Source organism: Myotis davidii, unplaced genomic scaffold, assembly GCF_000327345.1.
Source record: "Myotis davidii unplaced genomic scaffold, ASM32734v1 scaffold332, whole genome shotgun sequence".
Taxonomy (NCBI): Eukaryota; Metazoa; Chordata; class Mammalia; order Chiroptera; family Vespertilionidae; genus Myotis; species Myotis davidii.
The window spans coordinates 5,187,180-5,198,370 of NW_006285779.1; the positions used below are offsets into that span (position 1 = coordinate 5,187,180).

At 42.7% G+C, this 11,191-nt stretch overlaps 1 protein-coding gene across 1 annotated transcript in view; it reads right to left on the reverse strand.

Moving 5' to 3' along the window:
- The window catches only part of CNNM1 (cyclin and CBS domain divalent metal cation transport mediator 1), a 50,156-nt gene that overhangs the window by 28,659 nt on the left and 10,306 nt on the right, over nucleotides 1-11,191 (reverse strand). Inside the window, exon 2 of the mRNA XM_006756569.2 lies at nucleotides 68-211. Within this exon, the coding sequence (XP_006756632.1) occupies nucleotides 68-211 (144 nt within the window). The remainder of the gene's footprint in view (nucleotides 1-67; nucleotides 212-11,191) is intronic.

Genomic DNA, 11,191 nt, shown 5'->3' on the forward strand with positions numbered 1-11,191 from the left:
AGCCAGCTCTGAGAGTCACAGAGGAAAAGCAGATGACCTTGGACAACAGCCAACGCCATGCACTTACTGTAGAGGTCAGTTTCGTCCAGGATCTCTGACTTGATGATCTCCTCTATGATGTCTTCCAGTGTGACAATGCCCATCACCTCATAGAAGGGGTCCCCTTCTCCCTCATTATTCACCCGCTGGACAATGGCCAGGTGAGATTTTCCTAGAGAACAAATGAAATCAAGTTAAGCATCTGGGATGTTTTCTGAGACCCTTCCTTAGGGAGAAAATTATACAACGCTGCTTTCTGACTGACCTCAGGACTGACCCACCCCAGGACCTCCTTAAAATATGAAGTTTATATACAAGCCTATATAAATGGAAACTATACTTTCACATCTGTTTCTTTTTAGGAAAGTTACCTAATATAAGGGGTTGGCAAAAGTAGGTTTACAGTTTCTCATATGCAGGGTATGATGATTACAATAGCTTTATTAACTCAGTGTTTTGCGCACTCACAAGTATAAACCTACTTTTGTCCACCCTGTACACAAAGTCAGTTAAATTTTTCTCCTTTTAACTTTCACATATTAGCAAGCAGCACAGTTGACCTTTGGACAATTTGGGGGTTAGGGGCACTGATGCCTGCACGGTTGAAAATCCACGAGTAACTTTTGACTCTACAGTCAGCCCTTTGCACTGTGGATTCAACCAACTGCTGATTGAAACAGGATTGGGAATGGGAAAATACTGTTTTTAAGCTGTAGTGGGTTGAATCTGCAGATGCAAAAACTATGGCTATGAAGGGCCAAATATATTTACTGAAAAACATCTGCATGTAAGTGGACCCACGAAGTTCAAACCAATGTTACTCAGGGGTTAATTGTACTAGTATATCTAAGCTAAAGAAGGATGAATAGAGCTATTGAAAGACCAAGAACTTGGAGTCAAAGAATTAGGTTAGAAGCCTTTTCCTCTTCCAACTTACCCCATCCCATACCCCTTAACTATGCCAGTTATCATTTGTGCAACTGATCCTCATCTAATTATTTGACCTCTCTGAGTCTTGATCTTCTCATCTAGAATCAGGGGGAAATACCAGTATGGGGACTTTAAAACATGCCTCCAAATTCTTTGATAGGTTTCCCATCAAGAAGTGTGGTCTCTATCCCCTTCCCTTGAGTCTGAGCAGGTTGTGACTGCTTTAACCAGTAGAGAACAGGGAAGTGTTGGCTATGAGACTGCTGAGGCTAAGTCACAAAGGTCATGCTGTTTCTGCTGCAGAAACACTCTAAGTGAGAAGTGTGATGACTACCCTGGTGTAGAAACCACATGTTCCAGCTGAGCCTGGCCTTCCAGCCATCCCATCAAGGTGCCAGCCAGATTTCAGCAAAGAAGCCACCATGGCAGGGGATCTGTAATCTTAGTTGATTCAGCTCTGCTTTCAAGTCATCTCCAGCTGCTGGCTTAGACATTGCAAAGCTGAAGTAAGCAATTCCCACTGTACCTTGTCCAAATTCCTGATTCACAGAATAAAATGTACCCATAAGGCATTTTGAAGCTCAAATGACCTAGTGGGTATGTGAAAGCACTTTGTAAATTGTAATGTGTCACAGGCAGTTCATTTTTATTGTCCAACAACTGAATAATAATAGTTAACATTTATTGAGCTCTAACTACATACCAGGCATTGTTCAGAGATCTTTCTATATATTGATTCATTTGATCCTCATAACAACCCTTAAGATGAATACTATTATTATCCCCATTTTACAGAGGAAAGAACTGAGGCACAGAATGGTTACGTAAGATGCCTAACATCACACAGTCACTCATACATGGCAGAGCTGGATTGCAAATCCAGGTAACTGGGTTCAATCCTAACCTAGGGAATGAGTCTTACCGACAGTCTTCCTTCACCTTGGTTTGTTTTCATCTGCTGATAAACACATTTCCTTGTCCTGTTTCTAAAATGAAAATCTGGGTGGCTCTTTTCCTTGTCTAAGAGACATTTCAGGCAAAAATCTAGGGTACTGACTAGGATGTTATTCTTGCAAAAAAAAAAAAAAGGAAGTTCATGCTTTATCAGTGTTACTTTTTATAAGCTTATGCTTGGTCACTGCTATCAGATAAGAGGAGTAGTCAGGTTGCTGGACGTATAATTAACCACTACAATTTAAATACATGAACTTGTGTGTCAAATACTTCTAATCACAAGAACGCTACCTATTGGAATTTTTAATGGAAAAGATGGCATTTCTTTCAATAATGGTTTATAATTTCTTCTCCACCTTTAACCCATCCTTTGACTTACTCCCAAACTGATCTGATCATGCCCCTGCCCTGCTCAAAACCCCCCATGGCTCCCTAGTTGGGAGCATCAAAGCTAGACTCATGAGTTGGGTATTATGAAGAGTGTAAAATGCGGCTCTTCCCTATCTTCCTATATCTCCTACTCATTCTATATTCCAGGTTACCTCTACTTCCTCAACGTCTTCCAGCTCCACTTTCGAAGTCTTCACTCACAGTTTCCTTCTCCCATTCCAGTTCCACTGGTCCTTCAAGTTTCAGCTCACATGCCAGCTCCTCAAGAAAGCTCTCCCAGATCTTCCCCATTCCAAATCTGAACCAACCTCTCCCTGCCCGTGTTTCTAAGCCCCTGATAACTCTGTTAGAACATTTGTCACACAAGTTGCTGCTTCTTATTACTAGCAATGTGTGTGTCCTCTACTGGACTATTTATCTTCCTCAGATCATCAGCTCCTTCAGGACATTAGACTTAGACAGGTTACCTCCCATATAACAGGCAGCCACCAATTTCTGATGACCTGAGCTAAGATGGAATAAAAATCCATAGTGGATATAATATATGATGTTAAGACCAGACACTAAAACTTTTACTTTTTGATAAAATATAAGGTGTTTAAATTAAAATTTAAACTCTGACTCAGTGGTTCTAAAATGATCCTTCTTTGAAACAACTATCCTATCCAACTGGACTGAAGGCTTTTGTAGTTTAACTTAGGGTATACTGATGATTAGAATGTGCTTAATTTAAAGTTTTTTCACCCCAACACAGTGTTCTTACACGTATGGCACCTGTTCACACTTTTCTGCTAACATGTACTAGCAGATGACAAAAACAACAACAACAAACTACTATAATGGAAAGACTTGAAAAAGTGATTTCATAAGATTACTTTCTAGAATTGGATAACTTTTTATTGTGGAGCCCAAAACATACATAACACAGCCATACTTCCTGCCACTAAACGATCAATTCATATGATGGGATACAATAAAATAACATTTTATGATGTTTTGCACAAAATACCATATCCTCCATGTGAAAAACCTCCCATTGGTCTACACTTTAGAAGGTAAATTTGAGGATACACTATATGATTACCAGGAAATAGAGAGTTTAAATCCTAATTATGTAATATCAAGACAACGTACTTCTATAATCTAGTTAGAAACATTTCATAATCCATAATCAGCCTTCGTGATTCACTCAAGGGCCTGTAGAGATCTACAAACACACGAAGAAGTCATTCTTTCTTGGGTATAGACTGGAACAGGAATCAGCAATCACATACCCCTGTTCTGAGCTGACATTCACAGGGACAAGGAAACCAGATGTTCCCATGACACCTGCTCCTGAGGCCCTTCCTTTCTCACAAAGACTGGCCTTTGAGAGGCTTGTCTTCCTGTCGCCCTCCTCTTCCTGGGCCCCAGAAGTGATGGGGATGGTCCAAAGTGAAGCCAGTCTTGAGACATGGATAAGTTAGTCACTCCCTCCTGCCACAGCACTTTGAACATACCTCTTTAACTGGAATTTATAAGTACATTAATAGATATTATGATTATAGTAGCAGCTACTATTTGCTACACACACTTTAGGGGCCAGGCACAGTACTAAGCATCATACACACATTATTTCACCATGTTGCTGTTCTCTACTTATGCATGATCTCCCCCACTATGAGGCAACAGCTATGTTCTACTTATCTCTGTTTTCCCAGAATCTAGAATAGCACCTGGCATAGAGAGAGAACTCCATAAATAATGGATGATAACTGGATATCTACATGCAAAAGAATAAAGTTGGATGCCTATGCCCCACTACAGACAAACATTAATTTGAAATGGACCAAATGCCTAAATGTAAGAGTGAAAACTATAAAACTCTTAGAGAAAAACATAAGAGTCGATCTTTGTTGACCTTGGAGTAGGAAATGGTTTTTTAGATAAGACACCAAAAATGTAAGTAACCAAAGGAAAAATATGTACAAACAGGACTTCATCAAAATTAAAAAGGGGCACCATCAAAAGAAAGTGAAAGACAACTTACAGAATGGGAGAAAATATTTGCAAATCATATATCTGATAGGGAGCTTGTATCCAGAATATACTAAAGAAAATTTACAACTAATAAAAATACAACTCAATAAAAAAGTGAGTAAAGGATGCAAATAAAGAAGAAGATATACAACTGGCCAATAAGCAATAAATATTGATGAGGATGGGGCTTAAATTTTGACTATTCCCCTCCTCTGCACTTCTATGGGAACCATGCTCTTTCTGGTTGAGCTGTCCCTGTGTAAACTAGCAGAATTTTTCAAGTGCCGTCTCACAACTATTAGTTCATTAACTTCAGTTTCCTTCCAACTTATGAGAAAAGCAGGATGCCTGGTAATTAATTTAGGCTAATAATGATGAAATCATTAATATTTATAGAGAACTTCACAATTTATCAAGCATCTCTTGAGAACTTAGTTAGAAATGCAAATTCTCAGGCCCCACCCCAGATCTAGTAAATCAGAATCTCTGAGGGTTCCGTCCATTAACAAGCTTTACAGCTGGTTCTGATGCCGGCTAAAGTTTGAAAACCACTGGTTTATGGGTAGGTTCTGTGGTACTCTGGTTAGGTGTCAGATGACCTATTAATGAGGAAGAGAAACAAGCACTGAGCTGTCTAGTTAAATCCTGGTCCTTTTGGTAACCTTGGTGTAAGTCACAAGATGCTAAGTGCTCCTGAAAAGACAGAAAAGAACCTCCTCAAAGAGTAGCTGCAGGGCAAGCTAATGAATGCTCTCTCATACGATGTGGTGGTTAAGGTATTTTGTTGACATGGGAAAGAGAATGGTGGTTGACTGTTTAATACTGAGCTTGGAGAGGGGTTTTTTGTAGTTTTTGTATCAATCTCCTCTAAGACAAGCTTGAGGTACTACACTATCTATTTGGCTCTTGCTGTGTCTGAGGTCAATAAAATTTCCTACTACTGAAAGTCAAACTAGTCTTTTCTGTTGCCCCAAGAATCCAAAGGGTGTTCTATCTCATCACCCAAACTACAGGTCAGATTTCTTAGAAGGGCGACTAGGTTTGCAGATGCTTTTAAAGCAGTGGTTTTCAACTGGGGCTGACTTTGTCCCCCAAGGATATTTGGCAATGTCTGGAGACCATTTGGGGTGGGGGATGTTACTGATACCTAGTGAGTGGAGGCCGGGGCAGCCTCATAACAAGGAATGTCAATAGTGCTGAAGTTGGAAACCTTGCTTTAAAGAGACAGAAAGTTAGAGAGTGGCAGAAACATCCCAACTGCATTTTGGTACTTAAATAAGTATCTTCTGACGTGTCTTTAATAAATATGGCCTCTAAATGGTTTAGGCACGTCCACAGAGAAGAGCTTCCAAGGACCCTATTAGTATACTTCTTATGCTTTGAACAAAAAAAGCAAATAATTGATTTGCTTCCTCTCTCTTTCAAAAATAGCTACAGTACTTTGGTAAAGTGTTCCCAAGATAAAATACAGAAGCTTGGAAGTAAACATATTGCTTAGAAATATAGAATTAAGGAAAGCAGAGACCATTTTATGGTTTCTGCTTCACTTATGACCTTCACCTTGTAAAATACAGTGGTTTTTTTTTTAATTCTCCCTGGTGTCCCTGCAGCATCTTTTATTCATTTGGTAGAAAGTATTGAATGCCTATTCTTTTGTACCTTGGTCTTGGTGACCTTCTACCACTCGAAGTGTGTTCCTTGGAGGAGCAGCATTGAATATCACCTGGGCCTCTGTTCAACATGCAGATTCTTGGGTCCACCCTGACCTACAGAATCAGGATCTTGGGTGGTGAGGTGGGGCCCAGATAGCTGTTTTAATGATATCCCAAGTGATTCGTAGACACGCTAAAGTTTGAGAGGCACTGCGCTTGACACTTGCTACCAGAGGAACTGGTATCACCTGGGAGCTTGTGACGGATGCAGAAGTTCGGCCTCAGTCCCAGCATAGTCCAGGCATTGGGATGTTTAAACATTCTTCTGGAGACTCCAGTGGGCAGGTGTAGTTAAGAACCTCCGCTCCAGCCTGGTGGGCCTGAGTGAGCGTCGACCTATGAAGCAGGAGGTCACGGTTCAATTCCCTGTCAGGGCACATGCCTGAGTTGTGGGCTCGATCCCCAGTGTGGAGAGTGCGGCAGGCAGCCAACCAAAAATTCTCTCTCATCATTTATGCTTCTATCTCTCTCTCCTCCCTTCCTCTCTGAAATCAATAAAACTATATTAAAAAAAGAACCTCTACTCCAGTCTTTGATCCTCTGTTCTTCTTTCCCCTCTCTGTTAACGATCTCAGCAGAGCCCATCACTTTGTATCACCATTACCTCTTTCCTGAGAACTAAATTGGTATCTTAATATCAGCATCTATTTCGAACTCTCATCCTGTTTTAGACATTTTTGCCTGAGTTGTCCCCTGGTCTCATCAAAATCATTTATCCAAACAGGAACACATGATCTTCAAGCCCCATCATTCCAGCTCTTCCTCCCTCTTTGCTGTAATAAGTGGGACCATCAACTTCCTAGTCACCCAGAGTCAAAACCCAGGAGTCATTTTTAACCTTCTTTTCATTTGCTCCTTTTTAGAAGAAATCCTCACATTCCTCCCATTTGCATTTTCTTCATTCTTTCAACAGAACTTATTGAATGCCTACTATGTGCTAAGCACTTTTCTAGGCGCTAGAAATACAGCAATGAACACAATGGACAAAGTAATGTTCCTCTGCAGCTTACATTCTAGTAAATGGGGGTGAGAGAGCACAAGCCAGATAAAATCTATTGCGCAGTGCTAAGAGGAAAAGCAAAGCAGGGAAGGGGGACGAGGGAGTGTGTGGGAGTGAGCTAGTAGGTGTTACACTTTTAGGTAGGGGAGGCTGGGGATGAACTCCCTGAGAAGGTGCTATTTGAATAAAGATCTGAAGGCGGTGAGGTAGGGAGCCCTGTGGATATCTGGGGGATATCTTGGCAGTAGAACAAAATGCAAAGGCCGTGAGAGTTGGAATTGTAACTGATGTGCTTAAGGAATGGTAACCGGGTGATTGCAGAGCGTGGGAGAAGACAGCAGTAAGTGCCAAGGTCAGGCATGTGAGGGGTGGGGTATGTGCAGCTATGATCAGCCCCGAACAGGCTTTGTAAGGACGCTGGCTCTCACTCTGAGTGAAATAAAGCCATTATAGAGTTTCGTGCCTTTTTAAGTTTATTTGTTTTTTGGCAAAATTGGTGACATGATCTGACTTACGTTTTAAAAGGATCACTCTAGCAATTACGTTAAGAATGGACACAAAGTGGGCGAAGGTGAAGCAGAGAGACCTCATGGGAAACTCTGGCACACATCCAAGTGAGAGATGGTGGCGGCTTGGACTGGGATGGCGGCAGTGAGGTGGTGAGATGTAGACAGATTCTCTGCATATGCTGAAAGCAGAGCCGATGTGAGGGACTGCCTGTGGGGAAAGAAAGAGAACTTTGGGCCTGAACAACTGCAAGAATGGAACTGCAATTTACAGAGTTTGGGAATATTGTGTGAGAAGTAGGTCTGGCAAAGAGAGCAGCGCTCAGTTTTGAACAGGCTTAAGGTTGAGATGCCTTTTAGACCTCCAAGTGGAGACATCACATAGCAGCTGGACATACAAGTCTCAAGTTGGCGATATCTTTGGTAGAATGCACGAAATAACAAGGGAGTGAGACTAGACAAAGAGATCCTCTTTTGAGTCCTGGAGAATTCCAACATTTAGAGGTCACAGAAATGCAACGTTAATGCAACAAATATTTGAGCATCTGATATGGAGAGGCCCTGCTCCAAGTGCTGGGGACATATCTTTGAACATGATGTAGGAGGAACTAACAAAGCAGACTGAGAAGGAGCATCCACAAGGTAATGAAGTCTCAGATTTTTACCCTCTTCCAATTGTAAGTGTATGTAGTCCTTAATTTCTGCTTCCTCACTGCATCCTGGCGGACTGTTCCGATATCCTAAGCAGTCCTCCTATTTTGTTTTTTTCCAGCTCTAGTCCATCCTGGTCATTTATGAGGTTATTCCCCATCTCAGTAACATCTTCCAGTTACCAGGGAGGATCATTTCTGAAGTCTTCTTGTTGCCATTAAAGGCCTCTGTGGGTTTTGGTATATATCTTGCTTTCTTTTCCACCACTCTATCAAAATGTACTGTGCTCATTTGCCATTCAAAAAATAACTGGTTTGAGGATACTTAGCTAATAAATGGTAGAGCCAATATCTGAATTCAGGGAATTAAATAGGACCCATCCTAGCTGGGGTTTGTGGAAAACTTTAAGACATACTAACCAAAAATGGAAACTTTAACCCCAGGCCTCTCGGACTCAGAGCTGGTCTTAGAGAGGCTTCCCCTGAGGCCAGTTTGTCTCGCTCCAGCTTCAACTAACCATAACCAGGATCTCCTGCTTAAAAATCACCACGATGACCCCAGAATCTGGTTAAGCTTTGGCTCATGGAGACATTCTCAGGCCATAAATCAACCTCAGAATGAGAAAGATACACGGAAAGGTGAATAGGGCTGGTCTTGGTTGCCCACAGAGTACTTAATTCTGGGACAGCCGAGGGGGTGTGGTCAACCATGGCTGGTCCCCTCGAGAAGAGGGAGACGTGGCTCTACGTGAAGTAAGCCAGACAAAACCCGCTTGAAGGTTCTCATTTACGTGAAGACCACCTACAGCTTCTCCAGTGCTCTCCATACTGTTTCTGAGCTAACCCAGCTGACCTGAGAGCACAGGTTAACATTCACCCCATTTTCCAGTGTTTGCCATAGTGGTGACTGCCAGTGTTCACTGGGTGCCTATATTCACCATATCTTTGCAAAATGGGGATTGTTATTACTGATCTGTGAACAAGAAAACTGAGACTCAGAAAAATAAAGTGACTTGCCCCAGGCCCAGAGTTATTAAGTAGCAAAACCAGGAAACACACCCAAGCCTGTCTGACTCCACAGCCTTGCTCTTCCCAACACACCTTGCAGACTCCACATTTCAGGCCAAATCTCAGGTTTCCTATCTTGGATGTATTTAAAAGCAATGAAACTTATTTTGTAAAGGCCCTGAGCCTGGAGGAAAGTACTACCCAGAGCTATTGCCCAGCACCTCACTAGTGAATTAGCGGGGAAGGGGAAAGGAGTCACAGTCCCACCTCTCCACCATACTTTTGCCTTCTGGTCCAACCCTTCCAGTGTTTTGCCGGGCATTTCATTTTAGTGGATTGCTTTGAAGGCTTTCATTGATCTGAAGTTTTTGTGTGTTTTCTTTTTATTTGCCTGGGATGCCTGCGGAAGGGCAGAGTGATGGGTGAAGAAACCTAATGCTAACTGACGACAGGATAAAAGAAATGTAAGGATATTGCCAGAACTCAATTTTGGTTCCTGGTCCCTATCCAAAGTAAACAGCTCTCGTTTTTGTTTATTCTATACAGTGACTTTTACATGGGCTGGGTCAGCACTGGCTATACAAAATGTCTAACTAGATACTATTCATGTAACTAGACCAGTGAGGTGAGAAGCACATGGTGGAGTGTCCCGAGGGCTCTACAGGCATTATCTTTAGCCTTTGCAGTAAACTTACAATGTAGTACCTTTATTCTCATTTTAAGAAGAAGGAAGATAAGCCTCATTCGAAGTGGTACAGGAACCTGCCCCAATCATACAGCTAGTAGAAGGAGGAGCTGGGATCTGAGCCCAGGTGTCTACAACTCTCGGTCTGTGGCTCCACGGTTGGAGGTAGCAAGTCACAGATGTGGCTTCTGGTTCTGCCTCAGTCACTAACACTGAGCAGGACACTTGTGTCTCCAGATCCCAGGTGCCTCATATACAAAAAAGGGATAAATTCTACTGACTTCACATGCATGGTTAGCAAATGAGCTACTGTTTTGGAAAGATCTTTGCCAGTGTAAAGGCTTTGCAACTCAAGAGCTTATCATTGCTATTTTTATTAGACTTTTCTGTGCCTCAGTTTTTTCCACCTTAAAATGAAAGGATGGGACCAGATGTTCCCCTAGGTGCCTTTTCTGACTCTATAATTCTATCTATATACATAAAAGCCTAAGTGACCGTTATGACCAAACAACCAGAATGACTGAAACAACCAGAACCACCAGTCGCTATGATGCGCACTGACCACCAGGAGGTATATGCTCAACACAGGAGCTGCCCCCTGGTGGTCAGTGCACTCCCATAGCCAACCTCCCCAGCTGGCCAGCCTCCTGTGGTTCCTTCCCCCAGCTGGCAGACTCCGATTGCCTGATCCAGGTTGGGCCCCGGGCTGGGATGGGGAACTGGGGGTGGGTGGTGGCAGAAGCAGCCTCTTTCTCAGGGGGGCCAAGGCCCAGCTCCCTTCTTGGGGCTGGCAACCACACTCCCACACTCCCTCCCCGTCCCTCTGCATGAATCCGTGCACTGGGCCTCTAGTTATAAATAAGGGAAGATAAATATATTAGGGAACAATACTTTTTATTGTTAATGGCATATAATCAATCAGCAAAATCTGGAGATCCCTAAACATCGAACAAATTGCAAATGCCTCTTCTCCCGACCCCACCGAGGGCCGGCTCCCTCCTGGGGCTGGTGGCCAACCTCTCACAGTCCCTCCCTCCCCTACCCCCGTCCCTCCCTCTGGCCACAGGCCCCGATCTGTCTGACCCCGGTCAGCCCTGATCGCCAGCCAGACCTATGGACCGCCCCCCCGCCCCGTGCACGAATTTCATGCACAGGGCCTCTAGTACTTTAATAAGTTGAAAAAGTCCTGGTCTGCAAAAGCAGTTTGACTTTTTAGAGGATACTTCTCTGTGATGATAAATGATATGTCAGAATTATAACAGTGCCAATAATTACAGCTTCTGTGTTTACAAAGGTCT